This window comes from Eumetopias jubatus, unplaced genomic scaffold (assembly GCF_037043125.1).
Source record: "Eumetopias jubatus isolate StellerSeaLion01/CBP00866 unplaced genomic scaffold, mEumJub1_p1.0 scaffold_9, whole genome shotgun sequence".
NCBI classification, from domain to species: domain Eukaryota; kingdom Metazoa; phylum Chordata; class Mammalia; order Carnivora; family Otariidae; genus Eumetopias; species Eumetopias jubatus.
In genome coordinates this window covers 6,890,258-6,910,958 of record NW_028274815.1, presented here as the reverse complement: position 1 = coordinate 6,910,958, position 20,701 = coordinate 6,890,258, and the positions used below count along the sequence as shown (strand labels likewise).

The following is a 20,701-nucleotide window of genomic DNA, read 5'->3' as shown; positions in this document are numbered from 1 at the left end:
TAAAAAAAAAAAGAAGAAGCTAGCAGGAGGGGAAGAATGAAGGGGGGGAAATTGGAGGAGGAGAGGAACCATGAGAGAGGATGGACTCTGAAAAACAAACTGAGGGTTCTAGAGGGGAGGGGGGTGGGGGGATGGGTTAGCCTGGTGATGGGTATTAAAGAGGGCAGGTTCTGCGAGGAGCACTGGGTGTTAATGCCCAAACAATGAATCCTGGAACACTACATCAAAAACTAATGATGTGATGTATGGTGATTAACATAACAATAAAAAATTTTAAAGGAAAAAAAATACAACCATTTGGAGCCCACAGGGAGGGGGCGGAGGGCCGCTGAGTCCGGGGATTCGCAGACCCTGCACCGCACCCACCTCGCCCACCGGCTTCCCGCTGCTTTCGGGCTCCTCCGCCCTCCGGGGGGCGTGGCCACCTGCAGCCCCGCCCTGCCGCCAGCGGCCACGTGATCTGTCAGTTTCAGGAGAGGGAGGAAAATGGCCGTCGGGCTTGGTGAGGGCGAAGCGCTGGAAGCCTCAGTCTCTCCCTTTCCCGTCTTCTGACAGCGTCTGCCACAGAGCAGGCCCTTTCCCTTCGAGCTGCCTGCGCGGTCCTTAGGCCGGATTGTGAGACGGTCAGTGCGATGGTCAGCTTCGCGGGATGACGGGGAGAGGAGGTGGGGGCGAGGCCCAGCGGGGAGGGGGCGAGGCCCGGAGCCTGGCTGGGCGAGGCCGAGTGTGGAGGGCCGGCGGCCTGGTGAGGAGGGGGCGAGGCCGGGTGTGGGGGCCCGCGGCCGGGTGAGGAGAGGGCGAGGCCGGGTGTGGGGGCCCGCGGCCGGGTGAGGAGGGGGTGGCTGGGGAGGGGGCGAAGCCGAGTGTTGGCGGGGCGGCGGCCGGAGGGGGAGGGGGTGAGGCCACGTGTGGCAGGGCCGCGGCCGAGCGGGGAGAGGGCGAGGCCGGGTGTGGGGGCCCGCGGCTGGGCGCCTGGGGAGCTCGAGGTCTGGCTTTTCCGGAGAGGCCGCGCTCGCTGCAGCGCCGGGAAGCTCTCGGACTCGGTGTCTCCCGTGGTCAGTCTGTGAGGCGGCGCAGAGGCGCTTGGCTTGGGGGGTGGGGCGGGGTGGGATGGGGTGGGGGGGAGGGGCCTCAGGGAAACTATTTGTTTTCTTTTGTGCGGCCTCCGTTCGCACACCCTCCATCTCGGGACCCGCCTTAGCTGGTACCGTTAAGGCAGGTGCCCAGGTTTCTTTCCCCGGGCTTCCAAGGGCGGGGTGGTTAGTTTTCTTCCTTGGCTTTCTTATGGGGCTTCATTTCTCCATTGTCCTGTGCAGGCCTTTAAGTGCCTGGCAAAATATCAGCAAGGCGTTGATTACGATGCTTCCATGATTTATTTATAGGGAAACGATTTCTTTGTCAGCCAGCAATATTGGATTATTTTTCTTCCAAGGTGTTTTGACAGAAAGGTTTAAACCAATGAAGAATGTTTTCTTATTAATAACTGTTTGTGGAACCATCCCTTTAGCCGCTAGGGGCGCTGGCTAAAAAAGTAGTTTTCCTAGCCTTACCCTCAGAAATTCCCGTTCAGCTGGCCTGGGGTGTGGCTCTGGAGTCACTCCTTCCGATTCCAGGGGGTGATTCTGATGTTTTGTCACTGCCCACACTTTGACAACACTGAGGACTGAACATCTAAAAATGTTTAAAGCACCTTCGGGAGCTGATGGAGAGCCAAGGGGGAGAAATGCTGCGGCCAGGTTGCGTTCTTTGTTCTCTAGCTTTAGTCGCATGGATACTCTCATCAGAATCATTTTGGGGTGCTTGTTAAAATGTCAATTCTGGGCCCACCCCAGACCTGCCGGTGGGATTCTTTGGCGGAGAAGCCAAGGGATATTTGTATTTGACAAATTTGCCAAGTGGCTCTGGTGCACACAAGTTTGAGAATCCTTGTTCTACATTCTTTGTGTGCATGATCTCCAGATCTGTTTTTACAAATACTGGGTGGATTAACCAACCCAGCTTTTTTGGAGCACCTCAAATTCAGCCTGGCCAAAGCACCCCATGGCCATAACCCTGGAGAGAAAAGTCCTGACTTCCTTCTGACTTCCCTTTTTTGTTAATGGGTACACCCTCCTTCAGTCACCTATGCTTGGCATCTTGTCATCCTTTTTTTAAATCTACAGTCTTATGGTTTCTTTGATTTTTACATCCAGAACCTCTCTTCTGGGTATTTTTTTAGGTTAAAAAGTCAAATATGGGGGGTTTTATATTGTTTAAGCTCATATCTGTCATTTCTTCTTCATTTTCACCACCTGTCCCCTTTCCTGTGGGTTGTTTTGGTGGTTCCCTGACTGGTGTCCAGAGTTCTAATTCTTTGTGTTTTTCTATCCTGGACCACATACACTGCTGGGAGATTAACTTTCCTAGGATCATGCCAGTGTGCCATCTCCCTCTTCCTGCTTTTGCTCAAAAACTGTGTTGCTCAGCTTTATCTGCCAGTATGTTAGTCAGGGCTGTTTAGAAGGAAAGGAACAGAGATTTACTCTCTTACCTCAGGGAAAAGGAGATTTATAGGACTTAATGAGAATCAGCAAGAAATTAGGGTCCAAGGCAGCTTCACTTCTGCCTCTTCTCTATTCGTATCTCTTAGGTTCTCTCTGCTGACTGGTTATCTCAAAACTGTATCATTTGGCACATGGCCCATAATGACTGAGTCTTTGGTTTCTGAATCTGAAGAGTTCTAAAGAGAGGAATCTCATTGGCCCGGCTTATGTTTTTGAGCATTCACATGTCCCAGATCATGTGCCCATCCCTGATAATGGCTGATTGTAGAAGACAGGGCTGTTGATGGTAGCAGAGCCTATGGGCAGGCAAAGACCTACAGAGGAGGCACGTTTAGTACACCCATGCAGTTTTTCAATTTGACAGTTACTGTGATGTTTCTACTTGGTATGTTCCTGTGATAGGTTCTGGGGATATAAGAACAAAGGAGAGACAGCCCTTATCCTTGAGGAAGTTACAGATCTAACCAACCACCCTCGCTTTCCAGTCTCGGTGCTTACTTTTTACTTAAACATTCCATCCATGCTATTCATTGTTCTTGGGTGTACACTACATAGTCACTCGGCTGTCCATGTTTATCTTCACGTGAGAATACCAAGGTCTAACTCTGCATGTCCGTCCAGTTCCTGACAGTCAGAGGCTACTTTTCTCTTTCTCAGCCCCAATTTTGTAGGCATTGTGCCACATATAAGGTGGGTCTTGCCTCAAGAACTTGGAGTTTAGAGTTGTGGACAAGAATGAGTAAAATGGTATATGAGCAGTCAAAATTTAGGTGTATCCACAGGGTATAGAGTCTGAGAGTCAGGGCACTGGCCCAGCTTAGAGTAAGCAGCCAGTCAGTGGAGGCTTCCAGAGGAAGATAATGTTAGAGCCAATCCACAAGGATGAGTAGAAACTGTCCAGGCATATCTGTGGAGGATGGGCTGTCTAAGCTGAGGGGGCAGTAAAGAAAGAAAGAAAGTGTGGGGCAGCCAAGGGTTGCAAGCAGATTAGCCTGCCTGGACCTGGAAGAGTGGATGTGAGTAGGGAAGCAGCTTTGGGTCAAGGGTGGGAGGGATGCGGCTGGGAGGGGAGACAGAGATGAGACTGGAATGGTAAGATGGGTCCAGACTGTTGAAGGATCTGTAAATCTTCACCATCATAATCCAGAATTGTGTTTATGAGTCCTGACTGCCCTGCACAGAGCAAAGCTTTTCATAGGAATCATAGAATTGAATCTTTACAGTCGCTTTCAAAGGTTTTGAGGGTTTCAGTCCCTTGAACAACTTGTGAGTAATAAAGCCATCATCTTTTGTTCTCCCAGCATGAATTTATGGGGGACTAAAAGAAGGATTTTAAAAGAAGCGTATTTTAGATCACCCTTGCTTCAGTGTGGCAACTTGATTGAGGTGGGGGAAGACTGGAGAGAGGAGAATAAGTTGGGGGACTGTCACATTGATCCAGGTGAGAGATGGTACAGTAGTAATTCTTAGGACAGGTGCCTAGATTACAACAGTTTCCTCTTTTTTGGAAACAGTGCCAACACTATGTGACCTTGTAACCCCTTCCCAACCCTGTGACTACAGTAAATTGGTTCCAGTTGGCACTTGACCCAACCTGGGACTTTTGAATCTGGGAACAAAGAATAGTCTGTTTTCTCTGTTTTGAGAAACTATCTGATTTGGGACTAGATAGCTATTGGCAGCCATATTCCCATTTGTGTAGATGAAGTTGGTCTATAATGAAAGTAGATGAAGCCAACAGAGAACTAGAATTCTACTGGCATTTGAAGTACAGTGGCACCCACCATTCCCACAGTGTGGTTATGGGAAATAAATCAGTATCCTTAAGATAAATTTCCTGTTTTGCTTAAGCTAGTTTAAATTTGTCTCTTGAAGTCTTGATTAGTATAGATGGTGAAGACCCTAAAGAAGGGCACTGAGAGTCGGTTAGGCTGATGTGAGATGTTAGGAAACATGTTAGACAGAAAATGGTAATGGTTGTACTCTGGAGAGAGTGGTCGATGCTTTGATACAGTGGATGTGAGGATGGTGTTCAAAATGGAAGGGGTAAATTGAGCAAAGGCAGGTGTGTGGAGCAGCATGCAGGTAGGGACAACTTTGCGTCAGCTTCGCTGGGCTTTGGGAGGAAGTGGTGCTGGTGTAAAGAGAGAAGAGTGGTAGTTAGAACCAGATCCTGGATGCCTTACTGAGGTATTAGACTTGATCCTTTAAGATGTGAGAACAAATGAAGGCATTGGATATTGGTTAATAAAAATCTCTAACTGGTTTGCAATGACAAAAGTATCATATATTTGGGGATGTGGTGTACAGCATAGGAAGTACAGTCAGTAATATTGTAATAACTTTGTGTGGTGATGGATGGCAACTAGACTTAGGGGGATCAGGAGGTATACTTGAAACTAATAGGATATTGTATGTCCATTATACTTCAGGAAAAACAAAGTATCACATTCTGGAAAATTGGGGAATAAAGTTTCTAAAGAAAATAAAAATTACATTAATGCCATCACCATTTGATCTGTTTCATTTCAGTATTTAAAAATGTGTATATTTATAATAGTTGAGTTGCTGTATATGTAGTTGGGTTTTTTTTTTTTTTTTTAGTTAATTTTTTCTGCCACAGAATGTATCACAAGCATTTTTTTTGGTCAATATTTTTTGAAACATTTGGTGACCCTATATTATTCCACCGTTTGAACGTAACTTTCATAATCTCCTGTCTCTAAGTTTCTTGTTCTTATGAATAAAATTATGTTGTGTTTAAAATCTTTGTCCATGTTCCCTGTGTTTTTAGAATTGATACCTAGGAGTGAAGTTACTGGATCAAGTAACATAACTTTTTTTTGAGGATTTTTGAAAAATAGGTATTATTGAGGTACAATTTACATCAATATTATTTACCTTTTTTACTCTCCAGTTTTGAATTTTGATCAATGCATATAATCATGTAAATACCACCACAAGCAGAATATAGAACAGTCCAAGAACTTCCCCAATTCTCTTGCACCTAATGTAGTCCCCTCATTCTCGTCCTTTAGACTGACAACCTCTGATCTGTTTTCTGTCCATATAGTTTTCCTTTTCCAGAATGTCATATAAATGGAATCATATAGTGGAATAGTTTCAGTCTTCTGGTCCCCAGAGATACACTTCTACCCCATGTGCAAAGCACATCACCCTATCCCAAGGCCCTCCAAAGTGTCAGCTCATTAAAGCATTCACTCAAAGTTCAAAGTCTCATTTGAATCTCATCAGCTCTCAAGTTCTAAATCTAAATCAGGTATGAGTGAGGCTCTGGGTAGAGTCCGTCTTGAGGCATGATTCCTATCCATCTGTGAACCTGTGAAACTTGAGATACAAGTCATATGCTATAAACATGAGGGGACAAACTTGGGATACCAGTAATTGACATTGCTCAAGAAGGGGGAAAATGGAAGGAAAAAAGACGTCACCAGTCTCAAGTAATTTTATTCTCTTAGAGCAAAAATTTTTAATTTTGGTGAACTCTGATTTATCACTTTTCTTTTTTTGAGGACCATGTTTTTAGTGTTATATCAAATAAATCTTTGCTTAATCCAAAATAGTCTATATTATCTTCCAAAAGTTTTGTGCTTTTAGATATTTATGTCAATTTTAGTATATGTGTTTTGTGCAAGGTATGCATTGAGACTTGTTTATTTGCCTTTGGATGTCCAGTTGGGTAAAACGACATGCCTACTTTTTTTGAATTTACATTCTAGTAGTGGTAGATGGACAGTAAACACACAATATGGTATATCTGCAGTGGTGTTTAAGTGCCACGGATAACATAACGCAGAGCAAGGGGGTGGGAGTGTGGGGGCCGCTACGGAGGATGTGTGAAGTTACTACTGTATTACATCACAGGGTCAGGTGAGGATTTCCTAATCGGGTGAGTGAAGGAAGTGGGGGGGGGGGCGTGTGCATTTCTGGTGGAAGAGATTTAGGCAGACAGAATCCCTGAAGTGGCACAGCGCTTGGCATGTTCAAGCCGTGAAATGGGTAAGGGGGAATGGTAAGAGATGAGGTCAGTTAGAGTCATCGAGACCAAGGTAACACATGTGATTTGTATTTTTTGAGAAGCCATTGGAGGGCTTTGAGCAAGGAAAGATGGAATCTGACTCAGTACTACTCCAGGCGGGCTTCTTCAGGCAGCAGCTGAAGTGGTAGCATCTCCTGGGAGCTTATTAAAGATGCAGACTCGGGCTGCACCCACACCTACTGAATCAGAATCTCTGAGGGTAAGGCCCAGGCATCTGTTTTACAAGCTCTCTAGGTGATTCTGATGCATATTATGGTTTCAGAAGCTCTGGTCAGACTTATGTTTTCCGAAGATCACTGTGGTGGCTTGTGGAGGAGAGACTGTGGGCAAGGCAAATGGAAGTAGGAAGAGCAGTTGGGATCTAGATGAGAACTCACAGTGGCTTGGGCCAGGGTGGTTGTGATGGAGGTGGTGAGTAGCAGTTAGATGTGAAATATGTTTTATAGGTGAAGACAAAAGGATTCTCTAATAGATTGAATGTAGAGTGTCGAGGATGAGGTAAGTCATGGATAATTCCATGGAAGAATGGAGCTGGACCTGCCGTTTACGGAGATGAAGGAACAGTGGAGCACTTTCTTCTGTGTAGGGGTGGTAGGGATGGCTTTGGATGAGTTAAGATTGAGAGGTGTGTGAGTCATGGGAAGGGAGGGGTGGGCATTTTGACAGCTGAACTATGGGGCTTTGTTTTTACTCCTGCCAGTGGAGGTGTGTTTGGACAAGTGTAAGGTTAAAAAGGATAATATAGTTAGTAGTAAATTGGTTTTTTCCTAATCACAAACTATGTGTTATTTAATCTGCTTTTAACAGTATTGGAATAAAGATAAATACAGCTTTCTGTGAAGATGTCAGTTCTGATATCACAGAGTGTAATAAATTATGTAGAGGAAGAAAACATTCCTGCCCTCAAAGCTCTTCTTGAAAAATGCAAAGATGTAGATGAGAGAAATGAGGTAAGACCAAGTTTCCTTTCTTTTTCTTTTTTTCACGCCCAATGTGGGGCTTGAACTCACGACCTTGGCATCAAGAGTAGGATGCTCTACTAACTGAGCCAGCCAGACACCCCCTAAGACCATGTTTCTAAAATTAAATTCTTTACACGAATATTTGTTGACTGCCACTACTGTGTACAAGGCATTGTGCTAAGGATACAGGTGAGTATGAAATATAAAGTTCTTAGGCTTGGTAAGATTGTTAAAAGTACTTCAAATTCCATACTTTTGGAATACATTTGAACTCACATACATGATTGAGTATGGAGTTTAGATTTATGATTGACTCTTTTTTTTTTTTAGATGGAATAATCAATATTTGGGAAGTTTGATGACTAAAGTCTGAAGTGTTTCTAGGAAGTTTTAGAGAGCTTCTAGACCCAATCTCTTAGAAATAGATTAACTAGACAAAATTTTTAAAATATTTTCTTTAATGGAAACTTAGTTCTCTTCCTGAGATATTCATTCCATACACTTAGGGATTTTAAACAGACTGCATCTTTTTTTTATTTTATTATTTTTTAAAAAATTTTTTACTGTTACGTTAATCACCGTACATTACATCATTAGTTTTTGATGTCGTGTTCCAGGATTCATTGTTTGCGTATAACACCCAGTGCTCCACACAGAACGTGCCCTCTTTAATACCCATCACCGGGCTAACCCATCCCCCCCACCCCCCTCCCCTCTAGAACCCTCAGTTTGTTTTTCAGAGTCCATCGTCTCTCATGGTTCATCTCCCCCAATTTCCCCCCCTTCATTCTTCCCCTAAACAGACCGCATCTTTAAGAGACAGTTAAATAGGTTGTGGGTTTTGTTTAGTAAGATAGGGAAGTATATATTTACCATTTTTTAAAAAAGATTTTATTTATTTATTTGACAGAGAGAGATAGAGCAGGAACACAAGCAGGGGGAATGGGAGAGGGAGAAGCAGGTTTCCCGCCAAGCAGGGAGCCCGATGTGGGACTCTATCCCAGGACCGTGGGATCATGACCTGACCTGAAGGCAGACTCTTAATGACTGAGCCACCCAGGGGCCCCCATATATTTACCATTTTCATTAACTTCTATTAGATATTTCTATTCAACAATACAAATAAGTAAACTGTTGATTTTATTTCATCGTGAAGCACCACAGTACAGCATTTTAGGGATTAAAAAACTTTTAGTATGAATTATTTAAGTGCCAAAGTTTGTATTTATTTTATAAAATTCAAGAAAAATAAAACTTAAGCTGAGCCAGGCTCAGCTTGAAGAGCATGTGACCATTGATCTTCTGATTGTGAGTTCAAGCCCCACATTGAGTGTAGAGATTACTTAAAAATAAAGAAATAAATAAACTTAATCAAAAAACAAAACTTTCTTAAAACTGTATTTTCAATGTAGTATAATTTTTTTGACAGTGGATAAGGTGAATGAGGAGTGGTACATATATATGTATGTCTGTATGTGTGTACATGCATGTATCTGTGTGTGTAGACATGTAAAGAGTTTCATTTTTTTTGTTATGGGGACAAGATATAGAATTTATCATCCCAACCATTTCATTTGTGTTCAGTTGTGTGACTAGTTCATAATGTTGTGAAATATCTCCAGAACTTTTTCAAATCTAAAACTCCATACCTGTAAAACAGCAACTCCCTATTTCTTTCTCTCTCCAGCTCCTGGTAACTATTCTTCTACTTTCTGTTTCTATGAACTTGACTACTCTCAGTACCTCATATAAGTGGAATCTTACAGTATTTGTCTTTGTGATGGTTGATTTCACTTAGCATAATATCCTTAAGGTTCAGTCATGTTGTAGCATGTGACAAGATTTCTTTCCTCTTTATTTTATTTAAAGATTTTATTTTATTTATTTGAGAGAGAGAACGAACAAATGAGCAGTGGGGAGGGGCAGAGGCAGAGGGAGAAGCAGACTCCGCACTGAGCAGGGAGCTTGATGCGGGGTTCTACCCCAGGACCCTGGGATCATGACCTGAGCTGAAGGTAGATGCTTAACCGACTGAGCCACCCAGGCGCTCTGATTTCTTTCCGTTTTAAAGCTAAATACTATTCCATTGAATTTTGCTTATGCATTTATCTGTTGATGGACAGTTGGGTTTTTTTCTTCCTCTTGTTTGCTGTGAATAGTGCTGCTGTGAACATGAATATGCAAATACTGTAAATGTTTTTAAAGTTGTGAAATCAGCAATTATTACTTTATGATTATGATTATTATTTTTGACATAGGGTACCTAATTTCATTAAATGTTAATTGTCATAAGGAAATCTTAACATAAAATTTTGATATTTTGTTATTGCAATAACCTTATGATAGTTAATGATTTTACTGAATCAGCTTATTTAATTTGCATAGCAACTCTGTAAAGAATAATGCTGTTATTTATCTTGATTTACAGGTAAATGGCTTAAGCCCTTAGTTTCTTATCCCAGATATTATCTCGTAGAACCCAAATTTGAACTCTGTTCTATTTCAAGCTATAATCTGTTTATGCTCTGTTGCCATTCTTTGAGTTTTCAGAATAAGTTCATCTAATGATATGCCGATATTTTCAGTGTTTCTATATTGAACACAGTATGTTTTGGTTAGGTAACTCTTCTGTGATTACGTGTTGTCAATAATTGTTTTAAATAGATAAGAGAGAAAATTTGTAATTGGAGATTGTTATAAAGAGTTATTTACAAAAGTCATTAGCCTATATTAGCATATTTGGAATAATAAAATGATGATATTTTAAAAAGATTAAATTTTACTTCATAGACATTTTCTCTACTGAGAAAATAGCTTCACTTAGGAAAAATATAGCACATCAATAAGCACAGAAGTATATTATTCTTATTCCCATAAAGAATGAAGTGTAGGGGCGCCTGGGTGGCTCAGTCGTTAAGCGTCTGCCTTCGGCTCAGGTTGTGATCCCCGTGTCCTGGGATCGAGCCTCACATCGGGCTCCCTGCTCAGCGGGGAAGCCTGCTTCTCCTTCTCCTACTCCCCCTGCTTGTGTTCCCTCTCTCGCTATGTCTCTGTCTGTCAAATAAATAAATTAAAAAAATCTTAAAAAAAAAAGAATGAAGTGTATTTGGTATAGAGCTTCACTAGATACCATGCATGAGGTAGCATTTAACTGATATTAATGGTATTTATTTTTAAATTTTTAGTATTTATTTATTTATTTAGAGAGCACACATGTGGAGGGAGGTGAAGAGGGAGAGAGAGAGGGATAATCTCAAGTAGATGCCGTCCTGAGTGTGGAGCCCGATGAGGGGCTCGATTTCACAACCCTGAGATCATGACCTGAGGCGAAATCATGAGTCAGCTGCTTAACCAAATGAGCCACCCAGGCACCCCAGATATTAATGGTAATTATATCTAGTTTAGTATTGCATCAGTTGAAATTGGAGTTTTAAAATAATGATTTGAAACAACCTGGATTTTTCAATTATGGCTCAATGTGAGGGTTGGAGAGAAAGTAGCTTTCTCAAGGCCTTTTTTGGCATTTTGCTTCTACAGCTTCTGATAAAATTTAAACTTTATAGAATTCTGTAAAGTTGTGTGGATTTTCTTCTCTTCTTTCTTGCCCTTTGAAGTATTTAATTACTTTATGTTAATGTGTTTCATCAGTTTTGAAAAGGTTTCTTAAAGATTACATCAATAAAATAAAATAATGTGGGGAAAATTGCCATACTGTGTTTAGCATACAATTGGCTGTCATCAGTAAATGCTAATTTCTTGTCTTCTTTTCTCTCTGCTTTATTTGTAAACTAGGTACTTCGTGGCCTGTAAATATTCTCAATAATGGCAGATCTTTGCCCTTTGTAGAGAAGTGAAGACTTGACTTTCCTTTCCTTTCCTTTCCTTTCTTTTCCTTTTTCCTTTTCCTTTCACTTTCCCTTTCCCTTTCCCTTCCCTTCTCTTCCCTTTTCGAAAAGAACAGAAAGTTACTCTCAGCTCTTCTTGGTACAAGATTATAGTGCTGAGGTTGGACAGTATTCTCCTAAGAAAATGAAGTGGGAATCTAAATTCAAGGGATGCATTTTGTTATGTGCTTAGAAGAAGGCTCTGAGGGACATTTCAAAGGAGAATTTAAAAATGTTTTAATTTCACTACAATTATTGGAAGAAGTATATATTCTCCAAAGGTTTGCTTTAAAGGGCAATGGTTATTGAGGTCTAGTACATCTAAATAAATAGAAGTAGGACTACCTAGGAATTGGGAAGAGCAGAGAGATGCTGAATAGGAAATATTTTTGCACTATAGTCTTCTGGGAAGCTGAGAAAGTATGGGACCTATTGGGGAAACTTCATTTGGTGCAGTGTTTGTTCTAATGTGTTTTGGCTTGAGGTTATTATAAGTGGAGTAGGGGTTACATGAGGTATGTGATTCTGTGTATTTTGGGAAGCAATGGACTTGGGGTTTACTGGGATGTGTGGGATTAGGTATGGAAGGGGCCTTTAGTGATTCATTTTGAAGCAGAAGAATAAAGTTGTCATGGCTGTTTCTAAGTTACTCTATCTCCACAAGTGTAGTTACAAGATTGGTTAAGCAAGAACTAATAGAATAAATAAATGTTTTGTTATAAGGCCTAGCTTATAAGGTAACTTTTCTTCTATCTTTGAAAGTCTAATACAACTTCATGGTAACCTTTTTTGAAAATTATTTATCTTTTTGATTAGTGTAGGTATAAAAGGTGTATCAGTTGAGAATTACATTGGACTGCATGTAATAGCTCCTAAAACAGTGTCTTAATGAAAGTAAGGTCTTATTTTTCTCACATGATGACAAGCTGGAGGAACCATTCCAAGATTGTTATGATGGCTTCAGGATATCTTCCCAGGCTCCTTCTGCTCATCTCTCCACTACTCACTGAGTGCTGGTGACTGCGTATCAGCCATCTTGCTACAACTCCAGCATTGTGTCCACATATGGGGCAAGAAGAAGGAAAAAGACATGCTGGCTGAGCTAGTCTAATTACTGAGCTGTCCTGGGAGACTTAACTAGAGCAGTATCATGGGATTATTTCCAGCTGCAAGTGAAGCTGAACAATGTGGATTTTTTTAGCTGAGCACATTGCTACCCCTAAATAAAATCTTGTCACTCTGGGTACTGGAGAGACAAATAATAGTTTTTGTGAGAGAAACTAATGATTGTTCAAGTCTTTTGTCTGGCTTGTTTCTAGTTAATCAAATTTATACCATCTTTCTTATTTGTGTTATAGGTATTTATGCACATCTATGTTATTTTTTCCCTCATACTTTAGAAGCACCTATCTCTGTGAACAATCTGAAATGTGAATGTGACCCCAGAAAGTAAACAGAAAACTTCTGAGTCTCTGGAATTACTAATCTGAAAACTCTGATGTAAAATTCATATATCCTTAGGGCCATGGATTCAGGATTAATTGGCTTTAATTTATGTGTTATACCAGTTACTTTGTTATCTCACTTTTTATCTCAGTCGATTAGAATGGAGAAGGATGCTATAGAAAGTTTGTCAAAGAGGTGTTAGAGCTGACAGAGGCAAGCTTGGTATAATAATTGATGTCTGTAGTTATGACTCAATTGTAAACATGATGTTTAAGGTAATCTGTTTAACAAGTAGTAAGTAATGTGTGCATTGCTTTTTAAAATAATGGTTATCATAAAATATATAATCAAATTTAATGTTTAAAGGATAAATTTTTTCACCTGGAAAATCTATTTGTGCATACCTCATTCGCTAATGACTTTGGTTGAATGATGTATAATTTAGTATCCATTGTTATATAAGAATGTCTCTATTTAATGTGATTTACTTTTGTACTTTGTTTAAACGAGTATTTGTATTTAACTCTTTACTTGTATTATTCTTATAATAGCATCTGTTGTACTTTGTCAGTTATTATAATTATTTGCTTTTTTATATGTTGCCACTGACGGATTTTTTTAAATTCTTTGAGCCTTTGCTCACTCATTTACTCAACAAATATTTGAGTACCTGTGTAACAGTCACTGTCCTTTACCCTGGCGATACAGTATTATTATTATTATATTATTATTTTTGCATTTACACTTATGTTTATTTTTTTCATACAGTATGATATTATTTTCAGATGTACAATTTAGTGATTCAGCACTTCCATACAGTACCTGGCGCTCATCATGACAAGTGCACTCCTTGATCCCAATCACCTTTTTAACCCATCCCCCACCCGTCTCTCCTCTGTTAACCATCAGTTTGTTCTCTATATTTAAGAGTCTTTTTCTTGGTTTGCCTCTCTTTTTTGGGGAAAACAATATTAAATTAAAAAAAAAAAACAGACATGCTTCTCACCCTCATGGAGTTTAGAGCCCTTAGGAGAAATGGACAATAATCAGTTGTTAATCACACAAATATAAGTAATTACAAACAAGGATTAGTATAGTAAAGGAAGATTAGAAGGGGTTAGTTAGGCTTCCTTGAAGGGTTGATGTTTGACCCAAGAGCTGAAGGATGGGTGGCAGTTAATTGGGTGGGACAGAGGGAAAACTTTGTGTGAGTGTCCAGAGATGGGAAAGAGCTTAAGGGTATGTTGGTGAGGAGGAAATGGCATGGAGTAAGTTTTGAGGTAGTCCTGCCATGGCCACTGTAAATATTTTGGTTCTGATCCAAAAGAGCAATAGAAAACCACTGAGGATTTTAGGCAGAGAAACGATGCCATATTAGCATTATAAAAAATCACAGATATTTTCCCCCACACTGATACACACATAATAAGTAGATGCTTAAATAAATATTTGTCTAATTGAACTTAATTTTGGGTGTAAATTTTTTCTCATATACCTTAGTAAACCTTTAGTACTATCACTGTTAGCCCAGTGCTGCTCATCTGTTTCATACCGTGGCACTTACAGAAGATTGACCACGTGTGTATTGTACTTGGGGTAGATGAATCTTGCTGCTGGAGGGAACCCATCCCAGACCTGGCTGCCCGGGTCCTGCCGCACTGTCTCAGAGCTCAGAAGTACTGTCTCTCACTATTGTGGCTCATTCTAGGCATGCAGGCTGGGCAAGTGTGTAATGAGAAGAAGCTTTAGTTTAATGAATTAAGGTTTTAAGGGAGGTCTTAAAAAACGATATATATATTATATATAGTACCTATATTGTTTTTATTTATTGTTTTACTTTTCCTCTCTCTTGTCCTGATGAACATCTTATATATACAGTTAAAATCATGTTCTATATCATATTTTATCTGGTATAGTTAGAAAATTTGGTTATTTTTTTTGAATGTTTATGTAGCTTTATTTACAACCAAACACCAGAAGCTAACAAAATGCTTTTCAATAAATGAATGGACAAATAAACTGGTACATCCATATTCTGACAACCCAGAATGCAATTGTGGTCCACTAGTCAGAATGGAAGCTTATGGATCACTAATTTTAGGCAATATGCACCTTTTTTTTAATTAATTTTTTTATTATTATGTTATTAATCACCATACATTACATCATTAGTTTTTGATGTAGTGTTCCATGATTCATTTTCTGCATATAATACCCAGTGCTCCATGCAGTACGTACCCTCTTTAATACCCATCACCAGGCTAACCCATTCCCCCACCCCCCTCCCCTCTAGAACCCTCAGTTTGTTTCTCAGAGTCCATAGTCTCTCATGGTACGTCTCCTCCTCCGATTTCCCCCCTTCATTCTTCCCTTCCTGCTATCTTCTTCTTCTTTTTTTAACATATAATGTATTATAGATATGCTAAGATTTTTATATATATTGTGCTAATTACTTTTCAGAGCCTAGTATTCATGTTTACTTACTTTGAATGAAATTGTAGTGCCAAAACCAGGCTACTAATGCTGTAGTAAAAAAATGTTTCAGGGATGCCTGGGTGGCTCAGTCAGTTGAGTGTCTGCCTTTGGCTCAGGTCATGATCCCGGGGTTCTGGGATTGGGTACCACATCAGGCTCCTTGTTCAGCAGGGAGCCTGCTTCTCTCTCTGCCTGCTGCTTCCCCTGCTTGTGCTCTCTCTCCCTCTCTCTCTTTCTGACAAATAAATAAAATCTTTAAAAATTTTTTTTCTTTTTCTCTTTGACTTCTATATTATTACCAAACTGAAAACTTAAGATTTCAAAGGTGTTTCTAAATTTAAGAAATTCTGTAAACAATGTTTAACATACTGTTGTGAAAACGTAACTGTGGTATATTTAACTGTGGCATTTCATAAAGCCTTCTTTGTCTTTTATATTCTCTAGTGTGGCCAGACCCCATTGATGATAGCTGCTGAGCAAGGCAATCTGGAAATAGTGAAAGAGTTAATTAAGAATGGAGCTAATTGCAATCTGGAAGATTTGGTATATATTAAAATAATCTACTTATTTTTTGTCTTTTTCTTTTCCTTAACTTTGCTCTTTGTTTTTAAGAAGTGATTCAAAATTAGTAGATTACAGTTGTTCTTTCAGATCTATCTTAACTTTGACTAGTAATATGCTAAGTCAGTTTTTTAAAGGGGTGATGGAGGAGAGAAATTTTTACTTTAAATGAAAGGTCTCAGCTCTTCATGTTCGTATATGGATGGCACTGGCTGAATAGAAGCACATATACTTGGATACTTGTAGCCTTTATTTAAAAAAAAAGGACAGTAGTTTTTTCTTTATCACGTAGTTTCTAAATTTATCATATGGGATCACCTTAGTTTAATAGCCTACGAATGTGCTCTTAAATCTGATGACAGGCTCTTTAATTTCAATTTATTGTAATGGTTGCCAGCCACAAGGATTAGCTTTAAGGTTTTGATAGTCATCTTTTCTTTTTTAAAAAAAACACAGTATATGATTAGACGTCCAGTGAAAAGACTGACCAAGCAGTTGTGAAAGCACTGCGGCACCACTGCCTGAGGCACAGATATGTTCTTAACAGAGCTCATGCTGCAGTGTTATTTTAGAGTAGTTCACAGTGGGTCAAATCATGTCAGTTTGGTATGATCATTTGGTATGTAAACTCAAATTTATTTTTCCTCACTTTGGATTGTTATTTTTGGTTTTGAAATGATAACATTGGTGACTGTGCATTTAAGGATAACTGGACAGCGCTTATATCGGCGTCAAAAGAAGGGCACATGCACATTGTGGAAGAACTGCTTAAATGTGGGGTCAACTTGGAGCACCGCGATATGGTATGTACGTTGGTTATGGTGTGTTGTTTAATTAGCTGGAATCTTATTAACAGTAATAGGTATGTCTGGAACATTGTATTTTTGTTGGGGGGCGGTTATAATCTTTTAGGATTTGGGGCTGGGCATTGAAACAACTCTCAAGAATGTGTGAAAACCCGGGGGATATAATGACCATTGTAGAATATTCTTAGTCATCATTTTCAGTTTATTTCAGAGTTTAAAATTCTGAAATATTACTAAAAACAACTCATTAACTTCCAATATATCAATGTTTTAAAGCTTATATGAGAGAATGGTTTCCTTTAAGGGGAACTTTAAGAGGGACGGTATAGTTTTAAAAATATTTTCAGTTGTTTAAAGTTATAATTTTCAGAATAATACTTATAAATTTAAAAAATGTTAATCGTGTTAAGGCATGAGCACATTACTAGTCTGTACACATTACAAGTTTAACAAAATATGACCCTTAATTGTCTTAGCTCTTATTTGCTCCTGGCATCTGCTTAAGACATAAAGATGAAGAACGAGATCATTTCTAGCTTATTTATTCTGTGAAATGTTCAGCCTTTTCCAAAGTTAATTTTAACAGTGAAAGAGAGGAAGGAATTGATCTGCCTTGACGTGTAAAACATACTACTTTGCTGATATGAAGTGCAGGCGGTCTGAGTTTTTAAGAAACTGCAGCATTCTACCATCTTGTACTTACTATTATATTATAATTATAATTTACACAGTATGTTTATCTCTATAATCTTAAATGTATTCTCAAACTTAATGAAGTAGGTGGCATACTTATTTTTATAGGAAGATAACAGAACTATTTATATCCTACTTATTTCTGAAAAGAAGTTAAAGTATATTGCTATAAAAGTTTAGGGAGAGAAGATCATGATGTCAGTAACCTAGGCAGAGGATGGGTCGGTATGGCAGGTGAGAGTAAAATGTGGTGTTCTCATCTTACTGGGATATAAAGTAGAAAGGAAATGTGTGGAGGTACCTAGTTCTCAATATTTTATTAAAGGCACCCAAACCAGTTAATCAGATGAATTAATATTAGGTACCTATTCTATGCCTGGTCTCTTTATGTGCTTTAGCTTCTCTATGGTTAGTTGACTTCTCAGAACAATCCTCTGGGCTAGGGATGCATTTTGTTCTCAATGTATATAGTTCCGGAAATTGAAACTGGAGGAAGTACCCTTTGCCCAAAGCAATCAGGCTGAGTTTTGAACCCAGGTCTGCCTTACTACAAAAGTTTTCTCCTCTATTGCTCTTCCACATATATTAATAGGAAGTTAGGAACTATAAAGGACACATTATGAATGTGTCAGACTTAGTAAGATTTGTACAAAATGATCTTAAGCTTTTTTAGTTTTCTATATGTTTCTTTATTTCCCCTAAGTAATTACAGCAGCATCTTTTAACATATTTACAGGGTCTTAATGTTTGGCTTTAAAACACCACAATTGGGGAAACTGAGGGCTGTGTCTCCCTGAATAGTTAGTGTTGAGGGACCCTGACCTCAACGGACTGGGTGGGTGGTAGTAACTGCTGAGCTGTGAGGGAAGGCAGAGTCCCTGGGACTTGTGTAGGGGAGGAGAGTGTCCGCCAGGGTTTGTCTGTGGGTTCAGGAAGAGCCAGGATATAACATCTCAAAGTCTAGTGAGGATTTTTTTAAATGTAAGGATTTTTTTCTTAAGGGGACCTTTGTGGGCGCTAAACTAATGGTATTCAGTTCTAATCTTTTCATTTTGCAAATTCAGGTATAGTTTTCTCCTAAATTCTTGTGTAGGGTAACATTATACAAATTAAAAAGAGAGCATGATATTAAAACAATTCTGGGCAGGCATTTTAAAGATTAAAATATTGACTAAATGCTAAGTTCTATAATTTGACCTAAATAGTCAGCCTTTCCTTGTCTTTCATGACCTTGACCCTTTTAAAGATTGCTCCTCTGGCATTTTTGTCTCTTATTTTTTTATTTTAGTTTTTTAAAGATTTTATTTATTAGAGAGAGAGTGAGTGCATGAGAACGGGGGAAGAGGGAGAAGGAGAAGGACAAGCAGACTCCCCACTAAGCAGGGAGCCTGACTCGGGGTTTGATCCCAAGACCCTGAGATCATGACCTGAGCCTGTGGCAGAGGCTTAACCCACCCAGGCGCCCCCTCTTCTGGCATTTTTAGGATGTCTCTCAATTTAGATTATCTGATGTTTCTCATGATTAGATTGAGATTGTGCTTTGTTGGGAAGGATAGCATGGAGATGGTATTCTCTTCTAAGCACACCACACCAAGGTACATGATAGCAAATCCGTCACTGGTGATGTTAACCTTGATCTCTTGGTATGGTCGGCCAGATTTATTCACTGTAAGATTACTGTTTCCGCCTTTGTAATTACTAAGTATTTTGGAGAAGATACTTTGAAACTATACAAATGTCCTGCTTTTGATTAAACTTTCACTCATTTACTTTAACATCTACCAATGTGTCTTGCATGCAGCAGTTACTACTGTGGTGTTTTAATGGTGATTTTTCTACTTCCCTCATTCCCAATACGATGATTAATTTGCATTCTTCTGTAAGGAAGAGTTCTTTCTCTTTCCATGTCTCTCTCTATGTATTTGTATGTAGTTAGATATCTATACATATATATATATATAGTCTGATGAACATTTATTTTATTCTTTGGGTTATAATTTAGTTCTGTACTTACTTTCCTGCTCAGGTTGTTCCAACTTTGGCCATTGGGAGCTTCTGTGCCCTTTTGAGATACCCTATCTTTTTTTTTTTTAAAGCACTTCCTTACTTTCTGGCATCATATACTTCAGGCCCATGTTTATCTTGTATTTTTCCTGGCTTATTTTCCTGATTATCAGCCCTGGAATCAATCAGTTTTCCAAGGAACCATGGTTTCTTTTATCGGAAAATGGTATTGAGAAACCAGTATCTTGGTTTAGGTGTTAGGTGAGCTTATTGTTACTGGGATATCACTACTTGTAGTCCTTCTCAATGGATAGACATAGAAAATACATGTCTGTATACTAACTCTTGCATATACATGCATCTATTTCTATATTTGTGTGTGTTTGTATTTTTTTTTTTTTAAGAGACCAGGTTGATACTGCTAACCCAATTTGTTACAACCTTTTCCCTTTCCCTAAGTTGTAACTCTTCTCTGATGGTGACAAATCTGGCTCTATTATCTACACAGTATATTTACTTATTTGTTCAATTCTAGTATACAAATAAAGCAGTTCCAGAATTTCTAATTAATACTCCGAGAGAAACAGATTTACCTACTAAGTACAGTGTTTGTGTACAGTTCTTTCTGTCTTTAACATTACAGTATTCAGTCAAAATATTGCTTTCCAAACTTACCTAAGGTTAGCTTCTAAGTAGTTATGTGATTTTGTGATTCATTTGTAGTATAGTTAGATTGATTTGGTCCAGTCTGTATTGAATTTTTTCTTTCCATATTCTGGTTGATTTTTTAAAAATTTGCATACAGTAAAATTCACTCTTATGGTGTATAGTTCCCTGGATTTTGACAAGTGCATGTCTTATGTCTACCACCATGTTCTATACAGAGCAGTTCCATCACCTCAGCAGTACCCCACCTGCTCCTTTATAATTATCCCCTCTACCCACTCCTCAACCGCTGCCACCACTGATCTGTTTTCCCTTTCTACAACTGTGCCTTTTTCAGATCAGGGCAGGTATTTTTTAATCTCCTTTTTAGTGATGATGAAAGAGACTCAGAAGGATTAAGTGATTTATATTCTCAGAACCAAATGTGGATTTAAACACTGGTTTAAAAAAAACAAAACATTTATTTGTATAATTTGATTACATTGGTCTTTTTTACTGAATTGCATTATAGCTGAAGAGAAAATTGCTTAAAATAAAAAAGAAAAGAAAATTGCTCCTATAGTTTAGAAAATAGAATGTCATAATGTTGTTCATTCATGCT

General features: G+C 39.1%; 1 protein-coding gene across 6 annotated transcripts in view; it reads left to right on the top strand.

Moving 5' to 3' along the window:
- The first annotated feature begins 478 nt into the window (after positions 1–478).
- Positions 479–20,701, top strand: part of KIDINS220 (kinase D interacting substrate 220) — a 99,122-nt gene continuing 78,899 nt past the window's right edge. For 5 of the 6 annotated variants that reach the window (XM_088026306.1, XM_088026303.1, XM_088026305.1 and 2 more), the window contains exons 1-4: positions 479–623; positions 7,411–7,553; positions 15,815–15,913; positions 16,636–16,734. In XM_088026306.1, the coding sequence (XP_087882432.1) occupies positions 7,446–7,553; positions 15,815–15,913; positions 16,636–16,734 (306 nt within the window). In that variant the 5' untranslated portion in view covers positions 479–623; positions 7,411–7,445. The remainder of the gene's footprint in view (positions 624–7,410; positions 7,554–15,814; positions 15,914–16,635; positions 16,735–20,701) is intronic. The other variant, XM_088026307.1, reaches the window with a different exon arrangement.